Source organism: Mustela erminea, chromosome 17 (genome assembly GCF_009829155.1).
Source record: "Mustela erminea isolate mMusErm1 chromosome 17, mMusErm1.Pri, whole genome shotgun sequence".
In the NCBI taxonomy this organism is placed as follows: domain Eukaryota; kingdom Metazoa; phylum Chordata; class Mammalia; order Carnivora; family Mustelidae; genus Mustela; species Mustela erminea.
Window position 1 is genome coordinate 10,027,862 of NC_045630.1, and position 13,205 is coordinate 10,041,066.

The 13,205-nt window shown below is 51.0% G+C and overlaps 1 protein-coding gene across 1 annotated transcript in view; it reads left to right on the forward strand.

Moving 5' to 3' along the window:
* The first annotated feature begins 5,447 nt into the window (after nt 1-5,447).
* KIF26B (kinesin family member 26B) overlaps nt 5,448-13,205 on the forward strand; it is a 411,062-nt gene continuing 403,304 nt past the window's right edge. The window contains exons 1-2 of the mRNA XM_032317413.1: nt 5,448-6,484; nt 7,313-7,714. Of these exons, the coding sequence (XP_032173304.1) occupies nt 6,422-6,484; nt 7,313-7,714 (465 nt within the window). The 5' untranslated portion in view covers nt 5,448-6,421. The remainder of the gene's footprint in view (nt 6,485-7,312; nt 7,715-13,205) is intronic.

Consider the following 13,205-nt stretch of genomic DNA (forward strand, 5'->3'; position numbering starts at 1 on the left):
GATGCTGGATTCTAGTCTTTTTTTCCCCTGATTATATACTTACACTGCATTATCAATGTACTGTACCGACTTTACGTTTTCAGTCCTAACACATCATCATTGTCTTTCTATTACTTCCATAAAATTCTTTTATGGAAATGTTCTTAATGGCTGCATAGTATTTCCTAATCTGAGGACAGCGTAAGTTATTAAAGCCGTCCCCTACAGATGCACATGTAGGTTGCTTTTCTTCCTTCACAATTATACACGGTGACACATGGGATGCCCTGATCTCTTTGCAAAGCAGGTCACGTCTTGCGATAAGTGGCGGCATGGGTCATGGCCGTCCGTCTGCTACCCAGCGTCCATGGGCTGGACACACACTGTCTGGTCTTCTCTCTTTTCCATAACTGGTCTTCTCTTCCCCAGCCTGAAAGCAAAATAAAAATAGTGATAGAACATTTATCCCTCCAGCCACACAAATTTCGTTCAGCCCTTTCTCTTTCTCTACTATTATCTACGGTCACCTTGGGACTGAACTCAAACTTGGAGGTTAACGTGAAAAGGAATTTACGAGGATAAAATGATTAGTGATTGAAATGATAGTCCAAGAGTGGAAAGCCTTCCTTCACTCGCAGGGTGACAACCATCCTCTAACACTACAGTAGTGACCAAGCACGAAAATGAAAATTACCAGCTTGCTGATGACTCTTTGGCAGCCCACACATGATCATATGGTCCCTGGAACGCCAGTAGATCAAATGCAAATATTGTGTGCATAGTCATCAAGAATACCACATGGGCAGTGTAAGCTGTTTTAATTATCTGTCAAGGAGAAACTCAGCGGCCTCTGGCACAGGCAGTGAGCCCACCGGTTCTGCTGGCATGTTTGTGTCCGAACCATTGTGGAAGTTATTTCAAAAGAAAAGTATTAAAGAGAAGGGGAATCTGTTATCTGTTGCCCTCTGATTAGCAACTAGAAGTGGCCAGCCTGATTTTGTTTTTGTTTTTGTTTGTTGTAATTTTTGATTTATTCTTTTAGACTTTCAAAAATACAGTGCCATAATATAGTGTAGTTATAAAATTTATGAGCCACTTGTCCCTGAGATATAAATAATGAGAAAGCTAAACTGCATTTTTGGACAATGTAAAAGTCACCTGAAACGTTCCCAAAGAAGTTACGTCCACTTCATAACTAAGGAGTGAGGAATATGGAATAGGAATTTCATTCTTAGCCAAGTCATAGACCTTAGTGGTTTTTTTTTTTTTTTTTTCACTTTGTACTCGTGGATGTAACAGGGAGATATTGTTTCATCCAGGGGTATCAGTGGAATAAATAAATTGGTGTTTAGAGAAGCGCTCAGTTTTTAGAAGCTAGTATATAATTTCTTCATTCATAAAATAAGGTGTGTGTGTGTGTGTGTTTTTGAAGTAATGCTGTTAATGTCCTTGAATGTGAAAAGATTTATCTGTCTAGATAGATTTGTCTGTCGGTCTATCAGTGAAGGGTCTAGTTGCATCATTAGAATCCTTCGGTCCTACAGAAAATAAAATAGTTAGACTCTTGACACTTGATCTTAGCCAAAAGGCCGAGAAATTATATACAGTTAGATTCTTTAAAGACTAACTTTTTAGGCTGCTAATTCACAGAATAAAAACCCTTGAAGCTACAGGAATTCTAAAAACCTAACATAGACTTGAAAAAGCCACCATTAAGACTAAAATTGGGGAGTATTTTATATATACAATTGAATTCCCTAAAGAAAACAATTACAAGCTGGATAACAGCAACAACAAAAAGCCTATTTAAAGGCATGGGAGAGTGGCCAGAAGTAGGCAGTGGCCAGAAGGGAGTCAAGGGTTCAGTCTCTGAATGAAGTATTATATGGATCTGTTCAAGTCTGCTGGGCACAGTGGCTATAACTCGAGGAGAGAGCCAGTCTTTCTGGTGTGAGGCATTCCCCTGGTGGAGTTAAGGGCTGTGGCTGGAAAAGGAGAAGAAAAATCTTGGAAAGGAGAGAAGCAGCCCTAAAATCTGCAATTTCCCAAAGTCATTGGCTGATATTTTTGAATTTTGTATACATGGGAGAGCTACAGGAAGTCAGGGAAAAGTAGTATCTGGAAGCTGGAAGAATTGATTTCAGCTGCTGTCACTACAGGGGAGCAGAGTCTGGGTGTAAATCCCAAGCAAGAGGGTCTGGCAAACATTTTGGGCTTTTTACTGAAATGCCAGATGCTCTCCACTTTAAGGGTAAAGAATAGGTCTCAGGACCAAGGAATTTTTCTTAGATATATCTAAGCTACAACCGACATAGATCTAGTCTAAAAAAGCATAAAGCCAAGTTGCTACAAGTTTAAGGTGATCCACCACTAGCTTAGCTGCTTGTTGCTAGAACAAAATGGATACTCTTCAAAGGAAGATAGCACAATCTAGCAACTCTATGATGTAATGTCCACCATATTCAGCAAGCAGTTAAATTTTATTGGATATCAGATATGAAAAGAAACAAGAAGATGGGATTCAGAGTCAAGAGAAAAATCAGTTCATAGAGAGTGACCCACAAGTGAGCCAGATGTTGGAATGAGCAGATAGGAAATTTTAAAGCTGCTCTCATGACTATGTTCAAGGATTTAAAGGAAAAAGAAGCAGATAAATGGAAACTATATATGTATGTATGCGTGTATTAAAACCCACAATATCTGAAATAAAGAATTTACTGGATATTCTTAATAGAGACTGGAGATAGCAGAAACAATGCTTAGTGAACTTAATAAAGGATCTACAGAAATTATCCAGATTGAAGAATTGAGGGATAAGGATAATATTAAAAAATAGAGCCACTCAGTAACTTATGAGACAATTCAAGTAGTATAAAAATATCCATGTAATTGGTCTCCCAGAAGGAGAGGAAAGAGAGAATGGGGCAGAAAGTAATTTGAATAAAAAAATGGCTGAAATGACCCCAAATTTGGTGGAAAAGCTTCTAGATTAACTTACAGGTCCTAGAAATTCAGCAAACCTTACCCAGGATAAGTACAGAGAGAACCACATCTAGGAGCATCATAGTCAAATTGTTGAGAAGTAATGGTAAAGGGAAAATCTTTGAGCATCCAGAGGAAAAGGACATATACTACACAGAGGGAATTCCTATAGGTTTGCTGTTGATCTCCATTCAGAAGCAAAAAAGGCTGGGGTGTCTAGGTGGCTCAGTTAGGTAAGTGTCCAAATCTTGTCTTTGGCTCAGGTCATTGTCACAGGGTCCTGAAATGGAGTGGGGCTGCACGCTTAGCAAGAATCTGCTTAGGATTCTCCTTCTCCCTCTGTGTCCCTCCCCCCTTCTCTCTCTCTAAAAAATAAAAGAAAAAACCTACACTTAAAATTTTCTAGTTTCACTAAAAGACAACATGTTTAAAATAAAATTGTTAAGACTGCACTTTGGGTTTTATAATGTATATAGATATAAAATTTATTTAAATAGTACAAAAGAGGGAGGTAAAATGGAATTTACTCTTGCGAGTTTCTTCCATTTCAGTCGAAGTGGCACAATATTAACACTAAGTGGTCCATGATGAATTAAAGATGCACATTATAATCATTAGAGCTCAAAGGCCAGTAGACAGATGAAAGCACCCCCCCCATCCCCCGCCCCGGCCGCCGCCGGAATATTCAGTTAACAAAGAGAAGAAAGCAGGAGAGACAGGAATGAACAACGGAGTACAGACAGAATACAGACCCGTACCCAACAACATGAAGGTCAGAAACTTTATAATAAGCGACAAAAGCCAACCGCCATAGAATGCAGACTTCCTGGGGTCCACGAATAAAAAGTTCAAGATCAGGCAAAACTAATCAATGGAGATGGAAATCAGTGCAGAAAGGCTGGGCGCGAGGCGTGGGGACGGCCTGGGAAGAGGCAAGAGAGAACTCTGCAGGAGCGGACATTTATACCTTGACCGAGGTGGTGGCTTATCTGGGAGCCTAGATTTACCCAGATTCACAGAATTGTACCCTTAAGATTTGTGCATTTCACTGGGTGCAACTGTTAGGTCCATTTTTAAAAGCCTCGAACCAACTCAACTCTCCGGCGGGGCTTCGGGTTGGAAACTGTGCTCAACAGAGGGCGCTCCGAGCCCGCCAAACGCACTTGGGGGACCCAGCTACTTGGGGATGCAAAGCGGACCAGCTCCGGTCTCCGTCTTCAAGGTGGGTCTCGCAGCTCCGCGACAGTTCTCCCTCGACACCCCACCTCCGCATCCCACCCCCACCCCCTGCCACGGCTTCAGGGGCTGGTGCATTTCAGGGGGGCGCACGCTGCTGTTCCGCAGAGGCGCCGCGCGGAGCGGAGGGCGAGGCCGTTTCCCCGCGGCCCCTCCGCGGAATACAGATGTGGCTGGGAGCTGCCGTGGGCCGCCTGGAGGCGTACCTACCCCCCTAAGGTCCTCTCTCCCGATGTGATCGCTTTTAAATTGGAAGCAGGAACGTCATGGAAACTTCCATACTGCTCTCGACATCTTCATTTTGACCTTCTTACCTCGCTTTGGTGGCTGTGAAATCTTCCCACGCCAGGGCTGCGGCGGGGGGCGGGGGGTGTCGGCGGGAGGGAGGCACAGAAGGAATTTTCCCCGAGCAGGGCGGGAGGGGCGTTGCCCCAGGGTTTCAGCACCCCCAGAAGGTTGCCTTCCTGCCCCTCCTTAGCTCAGAAAGAAGCCAGAGGCTGGAAAGCCCCAAAAGTCTTTGACGCCCTCGCCCACCCCCAGGCCGGTGTCCCCGGGCGCGGAGATGCCATTACACCTCACGTGATCCCCGCGCTGGGCCGGTCCTTCTCGAGGCGTCTCGCGGGGTGTTAATTAAAGGTCACAACAAAACAGACCTGCCGGCTCACCGGGAGAAATGTCCTCCCGGGAAATGAAAAATGACACCCTGGAGCAGCCACGTGTGGAGCCTGGCATATGCCGGTTTCCTGCACTCCACGGCGCTGCGCCGGGGGTGGCGGGGGGGATCGGACAGGGGGCGGTGGCTGGGGGCTCCCGGGGCTCAGGCGCGGGAAGAAAGGGAAGGAGAGGTGCCGAGCGGGGAGCGATTCCGGAGCGGCCGGGCGAGGTCACCCCGCACACACCCCCTTTCCAGGCCGGCGCTGCGCGTGTGCACCGCGGCGAATCCCTCAGTTTCCCCTGCCCGGTGGCGGCCGGCCTGGTCCCGGGCTCACCTGGGCCAGCTTGGGCGGCTCGGCACGCTGCAGCTTGGGGCGCGCGGGGCGGGGGGCGAAGGCCCCCGGCCTTTGGCTGTGGCTAGGTGGGTGTCCCCCTCCCCGGGTGTCCCCCTCCCCCTCCCCACCCACCCCCCAGCCGGCCTGGGGGCTGGTAGGGCAATTCCAGAAAAGGTTTGCAGGGCAGGTCTAGGAGAACAAAGGGCGGGGGGTGGGGGGAGGACCCGGCATGTTTGCGGACTTGTTTGTGACTCAGTCCCTTTTACACGGCGTTTCAAAGGCAGAACTGCAAGCCTTGCCAGGAAGAGAAAGAACTTGGGGGCGGGGAGGCTCGGGCGCATTTCTGTCCAGCCCTCTCGCTCGGCGCTGCCCCTCCGCGCCAGGCTCGCGCAGTGGCGTCTCATTAGGGCCCTGGCCGCGGGCCACTCTCCCGTAACTTCCCCGCAAGGGGCGAGATTTACGACCCCCCGCCCCCAGCCTCGCCTCGCACTGTCAGGCGCGCGCGCCGCAACATAAAATGGATCCCGGCCGGCGCGGCGGCGGCAGGCAGGCGGCGGGCTCCCGGGCGGCGGGGCGGCTGTTCCCGAGGCTCCGCGCTGCGCCCGGGCGCACACGCGCGCGCTGACCGCGGCGGCGCCCGGGCCACGCCGAGCCGCGTCTCCCTGCGCTCGCGGAACTGTCAGGCCGAGCGGGCCGGCGGATATTGGCTCCGCGACGCGCCGAGGCTCCTCCCCGAGTCTGGATCCTTATATTTTGGGAGAATTTCTTTGAACTCAGTTACCGAGCTCCGTGAAGGAGGCAAGTTCCCACCGCCGGCTCGCCGGCGGGAGGCGAGGCGCGGCGAGGGCTCGCCCACCTTCCCCGGCAGCTGCGTGTGCCTGGCGGCCCGCCTCGCTTCCCTCGTGGAGGAAAACGGAGCCACCTGGCCGAGGAGAATGCCAATTATCTGGATGTGACCGTGCAAAGGGAGCGTGTGGCTGGAGGAGGCAGAAGAGGATGAGGAAAAGCATTATTTGAAGAGAAGAATAAGCCACCCACTCCAGCCCGTTCTGCAAATTTAGTGCTATCACTTCTGGGCTCCATTCGCTTTGATTCTCTCCCTCCCCCCAATTAAGAAACCTTGACTTGAGGGCCAAGAGGCAGCCCTCGACAACGGGGGGACCCTTCTGGGTTGGAAGACCTTTTGGATGTAGCGTTGGTGGAACGTTTAGACACTCTGCTCGGCAAAAGCCACCATGAATTCGGTAGCCGGGAATAAAGAGAGGCTGGCGGTCTCCAGCAGGGGGAAGAAATACGGGGTAAGTTGGGACGGGCACATTGCGGAGGCGCGTTACCAGACCGCCCCACCCCTCGGCCGGGGTCCCCCTTCCCCGGCGCCGCGCGGCCCCGCAGGGCGGCCCCGAGCTCTCCTGCCGCTGCAGAGGCGCCTCCGCCGGGCGGGCTGGGCGTGCGTGCACGGAGGCGGGTCGGCCGCCAGGACGCCCGCACACTGGCCTGGCCCCCGGAATTTTCCCAGTCCTCGCGTTCCCGGCGGTTCCCGCACCCCTAACTTTTGTGGCATTCGTGCACTTCAGGCAGAGTTAAGCCGAATTGGGCGGGGGGGAGGGGTTGTCCATGAATTCTCTGCCGTCCCTCGGGATCAGTGCCCTGGAGCCGGGGGAGCCTTGCATTTACCTTCAGGACCCGGAGGGCAGTACCCTGAATGAATAGAAATCCAGATGCCCCCTACCCCGTCCCCCGCCCCCGGCATAGCGTCTTCCAGGATCTTGAACCTGGGCTCTTTCTGGGATGGGTGTCGGGTTCAAAAGCGTCGGCCGCTGACTGTATGAGTTCCCCTTGCAGAAAGCATGGGAAGCCCCTGAACGAGCCCTCTCCTCCCGACCCGAGGAGGGGTCCGCCGGCGCCCGGGAAGCCGGGACCTACTCAAGGACGATTAACGGGGCAGATGGAGGCAGATTCGGCCGCGGAGCTCCCAGCGGTCCCGAACGCGCGCTTCTTGGCGCTCTGCCCGGCCCTCGGGGGCGCGCGTTTCCCCGGCCGGCGGGAGGGCGCCCCCGGCCCGGCTTGGCCCGGGGGCGCGGCAGCCCGCCGCCCTGCGGCCCCTGACTCGGCACGTCTCCCCGCAGGTGAACGAAGTGTGCTCGCCCACCAAGCCCGCGGCGCCCTTCTCCCCCGAGAGCTGGTACCGGAAAGCGTACGAGGAGTCGCGCGCCGGCAGCCGGCCCACCCCCGAGGGCGCGGGTTCGGCGCTCGGCTCGTCGGGGACCCCGTCCCCCGGCTCGGGCACCTCGTCCCCGAGCTCCTTCACCGGTTCCCCAGGCCCCGCCTCCCCGGGCATCGGCACCAGCTCGCCGGGCTCCCTGGGCGGCTCGCCGGGCTTCGGCACCGGCTCCCCGGGCTCGGGCAGCGGCGGCGGCTCCTCCCCCGGCTCGGACCGCGGCGTCTGGTGCGAGAACTGCAACGCCCGCCTGGTGGAGCTGAAGAGGCAGGCGCTGAAGCTGATCCTCCCGGGGCCCTTCCCCGGCAAGGTGAGCCCGCGCGGGGGGGCAGGCGGGAGGGCAGCCCCGGGGCGGGGGAGACCGGGGCGGGCGGCGGCGGGAGGGGCCCCGGGGGGCGAGCCCGCGCCTCTCCCTCGCCGGGTCGGCCCGGGGCGTAGAGCCGGGAGGTGTGCCCAGGCCTCTCTGCCCACTGGGTATGCCCCAGCTCATCGGTCCTGCTGCCCTCCACTCCCGGCACCCGCTGGCACCTGCCATTGGACCTGCGCCTGGCGCCCTCCCCGGGGACCCTCTGCCGGTGCGCCGCCCACCTTTGCGGTGCGGCAGGCCCGGGGACGGGCGACACCTGCTCGAGGGGGGGGGGTCTTGTTTTCTGCCTCGCGCCGGCACTGTGGCCGGCTCCTTAGAGTGTCCTCCCCACGGCCCCCCGCGATCCTTACGAACAGGCGGGTGGGAGTGGTAGACGCAAGCTGATACTTAGGGCTTGGCGTGTCCCATGGCCTCTTCGTGGGCCTTCGTTCCCAGAATGACAAAAACGGAAACTCGTATTCGAATGCCCCCACGTCCCGGCTGACATCCCGCGTGTGCGCCCGGGGGAGATCGGGGGCGGGAGCGCCTGGGAGCTGGGCTACCTCGCAGCCGGCTCAGCACATTGGCCCCTCCGTGCGGTGTGCGGGAGCCTCCAGAGTGTAACACAATGCGATTGTATTTGCACTCTTGGGTCCAAGTACTATCAAGTGATAATATTTACTCTTCCACTTCAAAGAGTTTTTATCAGTGGTTGGAGAGAAATATTGAGAAAACCGTGCATAGCTGTGAGGGTTTCCAACACTGCTCCGTGGCATTTTCTGATTCGTATTTCTGTGACTTTTGAAATGGCATACTGTGATTTCGAGTCGTGAAGTCTAGCAGTAACTGTGTCTGCTTGCCTCTGTCTGCGAATCCAAATTCACACACATCAATGTTTTCCCAGGCAAGGGTTAAATTAAACAAATACCCACAGAAGTTGTAAAAATTTTACATGTGGAAAATTGCCACCCAGAGAATTGGTTTTATGAAGCCCCAATTTATCCCAAGAATAATTAACTTGTGGATTGTTGTCAGGATGCCATTTTTGTAGTTTGATAATAAATCTGTCCAGACTCCCCCGGGAAGGATCTCAGGAAATCGAAAAGCTTATTTTATAGTTGCATTCTGTATTCTCCAATTTAACACTGCTTCATTCACACTTTTATTTGCTCTTTTGATCATTTATCAAAAATCTATGACTTTCTGCTGCTTTCAGGGCACTGTGTTAGGCACAGCAGTGAAATAACAGCCCTCATCCACATGAAGCTTATATTCTAATGGAGGATACAAACCACAAAATGCACCATTCAGAATTTGTTACCATTGCCTTAAGTGCTTGAGAGGTAGCGTGTGGGGCGCTGTGAGATGATAAACCAGACTTGACCCTCTGATGAATTTTGAAAAACCTTGGTTCTTAAAGTTACCATCCAATGGGTGGCAATCCTAGTAAGAGGCAGTGTACCGAAGCATTCTAGAACATTCTCTAGGAACCATTCTTATAACAGCTTATTGGTGGTGGTGTTGTAGTACTTCTGTGTGCAAAGGTAAATCAAAATCTGCTCTTTTCATGCAAATGGAGGAAGGGAAGGAAACCTATAGGAAGAAGAAACAAATGTTTGCAACTCAAATACCTCCATCCTGTGTTGTGACAAAGTTGATTTGGGGTTTTGTTGGAAGCACCTGGGAAATCCATTCCCGGTGTTACAGTTCAATATATTTGCCAATTGTGTTTACCTGATGAAATCAAAGTGACCCTAGGAAGCCGGTGGGGGTCTCTGAACTCAGTGCTCTGTGCCAGCTCACAGTCACGCAGGCATGTCTGGGGGACAGCTATCAGGCACCGGGAGGTCACATGGGGTCATTTGCAGGCACACATCAATATCACCCAGGACCACAGTTGCCTAGGGGCGCAAGACTTAGCCAGAAACAACAGTGACCTGGATTGTCTCCTCCTCAGTCAGGAGGTGTGGGGCCTCAAGGTTAACTCTAAGTCTTCTGCAATAATAAAAAAAACTTCAGCTTTTTTTTTTTCCTTCTTCTTTAAACATCGGTACCCTCAGATGAGGTACAATTTTCACTCCCCTTTTAAAGCCTGTGCGATTTTAAGGAAACATGCTGTGTTCTCTTGAACAGGATGGATGGAGGCCACAGAATTCAGACATTAGGCCTCCCTTCTTCCCAGGGCTGGGTTTATGAGCTCTCTATGGACCTCGGTAGCCCTCTGGCACCAAAAGAATTAAATTTCATTAGCCCAGGAGATGCCACTGTGACTCCAACATGCAGTTTGCCCTGGAGAGTAAGCATCTAGAAGATGAACGCATGTTCTTGAGGGGAAATTAGCAAAAATCATCATTGTAATTCACTTAAGACACCTAACGGAATTTGGGAACTATTTTTTCTTTTTTTAAAAGATTTTATTTATTTATTTGACAGAGATCACAAGTAGGCAGAGAAGCAGGCAGAGAGAGAGGGGAGGAAGCAGACTCCCTGCTGAGCAGAGAGCCAGATGAGGGGCTCAATCCCAGGATTCTGAGATCACCACCTGAGCCAAAGACAGAGGCTTAACCCACTGAGCCACCCAGGCGCCCCTGGGAACCATTTTCTTAAACGGAGTTCTAAATTCTACTAGGTGGTATGAAAAGTCTCCTAGGTGGGCATTTAGAAGTCAGAGGCAGACTAGCACATTCGGGAATCTTCTTATTTATTTGGTTTCAGTTCTCTCTACTGCTGATTTATTTTGTGACCTTGAGTAAATCCGTTTTTGTCCACATTTATAAGTTTCTTTGGAGAAAGACGTTGGGCTGTTGATGATTATTAATTAGCCCAAGATACTGTTAGGTTTATGTTTTATAGAGTTAGGTATTTTTTTTTTTCAATCCAACATTATCCATTTTTAGTTTCTAATTTCATCACATTTTCCAAATATCATCCAGCGGTAGGAGTCCTCACCCTGCACTGTTTGTAGGTAGCAAGCCCTGTTGAACCCCACCCCCCCAGTTTTGTCTTGGGGACAGTTGGTTAAGGAGGGGAGGAGAAATGCTGGTGAGCTCATCTGGGAGGGGTGTCTCGCTGATCTCAACCAGCTCTGGTGGCCTGCAGAGTGACCGCCCCTATTCTGAGCCCTCTTAGGAGTCACGTGACCACAGGAGCCCAGGGCTTTGGGGTGGAAGGTAGCAGCTGGCCTCTGAGGTTTCTGGGCGCAGGGCGGGCTTGGTGTTAACTGAGGCAGGAAACGGGAGCAGTTCCACACTTGGGAGGGGCTCCGAGAGAAAGGTGCTGAGGGGTTTGGTTTTCCTTGCACTGAGTGTGAGGTTTCCGGAAAGAGGCAGGGAGTGGAGGCAGATAGAGGAATAGGACAGGCTCTGCAGTGTAGAAACAGCAAGCGTGATCTCTTGCTCCTGTTGATGTTCTGGATTTGCCCCTTCAAATGGCAAGTTACCTGGTGAGTAAACACCTGTGTCTGGTGGCGGATTGTAAAACCTTTGGATCGACTTCTATTACCTGCGTCGTCAGGTCAAAATAAAAAAACACTTGCTGGGTTTTATACCACATCTTTTTTTAGGGCTGGAAGTAGAAGGGGGGAAGTAGAAGATAAAAGAATGTTGGTTTGTGAAGTGTTGGGATTTGGGGTAAACACGGTCTGTCTGCCCCTGGCAGTGTTCCCACGTGTATTTCACATCCACGGGCACGAGTGTCTTTGCGGTTTTACGCACAGTCAAGCCACCAAGCAAAAATAAGGGCCAAGGAACGGATCTCCCATTTTCGGGCTCACCTTGATCATTCGGGGAACTGAATGGAACTTTTGAATTGACACTGAGTCCTAAGAAACATCAGCCCGAAGGAATTCCCTGGAGTAGGTGGAAATGTTCCAGATTGGCAGAAGGGTCTCTGACATCTGATCATTTCCAGATCAACACAAGAAAATCTTTTATTTGAAAAAAAAAAAAAAAAGTGTCCAGCACTATATTGCTATCTGATTTTTCTTCTCAGTCAAGTATTCTAGGCCATTTATGTCCCGGAAATATCAGGAAGATTAGCCAGTCGTACCGAAAAGGGTGGCCAGGAATCACAGAGATGAAAGAAAGGAATGTGTCAGAAGGGTTTAAAAACACCAAACGTAGACTGTAAATAGCCAGAGTCCAAGTAAGTCTAGACTTGGGGAATATGTGTGTGTGCATGTGTGTGTGTGTGTGTGCGCGCATGTGTATGTATATTTCTGTATTTTCCCAGCTATGAAAATACAGAATATTTTCATACGGCTATGAAAAAATAACTATGGAAAGTTTTCTCCAAAAGCCATGGTGCAACTCTTTATAGATACAATACAAATTGCATTTTAAGTGCTTATTAATTAGGAGAGATGTTTATCTGAAATCCTTTCAAGAACACATGGTGATTTTCAGAACACGTGCTTTGAGCCTTTTCCGTTTCAGAAATATTTTCAGTCCAAGATCAGCTAATAGATAATATCAGTCGTGAGAACATTCCGGAAACATGTTAGGGGTTCTAAATGCCCTCCCAGCGGAGACCCGTGAGTGGCAGTCTCTTCCTTCGGGCTTAGCAGGCTATGGAATAATGGCATTTCATTCCACCAGACTTTTAATTGTGAACCAACATGGTCAGTTTTTATAGTGACTTAATTCACTTTGTGCAAATCCCTGGGCTGTAGTAACGTGTCCCGCACGCCTCACAGATAGGATTATTGCATTAGAAATGTGATTTTTAAATGGCTGAGGCTAGTAATTTGTCAGCATTTGGAAGGATTAAGTCAATAAAATTTAGGCAACATGAGCTGCTCTTTGGCATGTCCGTGATCGCGCCGTTCATGAACTAATCCTAACAGTGATGGTGATGATGCTGATTACGAACGGCTAGCGGTTACCGGCCTTGGTATGTGCTGGGGGCTGTACTTGGACCCCCCATCCCCGCCCCCGCAATCCATTAGCTCTCCTATAGCAAAGTGGAGACAAATGCAGTCTCTTTCCCCGGGAATTCAAAGTGATCAATGTGGTTCGGGTCACAAAAAAGGAAGCATGAGAAAAGGTGCAAGGAACAGAGAAATCCAAGGAAGCCGTCTCCCCCAGACCCCATGATGAGGGTCACTGTTAGGGTAACTGCCTGAGTGGGAATCCACCCCCACCTCCGACCTGGAGAGACAGAGTTTGGATTATTTTTCCTGGGCTTGCAGATGGTAGCATCACTTTGGGGGCGGTGGGAAAAATATGTGGGGCTGTCAGGATGGGGAATTGAATAATTTTCTTGGCTGGAGTGTAACACGGGGGGTGGGGGAGGAACTGCCTCATATTTCTTCTAGTCACTCGCTTGAGACTCCTCTGTTGCCTGCCCTTTCTGGAAAACCCTATCGGATGGGGGCGGGAGGAGGCTCCGGTGACCTCCCGAGGGGAAGCGTTCTCCAGGGAACGTCTCCGAGCCAGGTCTGTAGGGCTGCCAGACT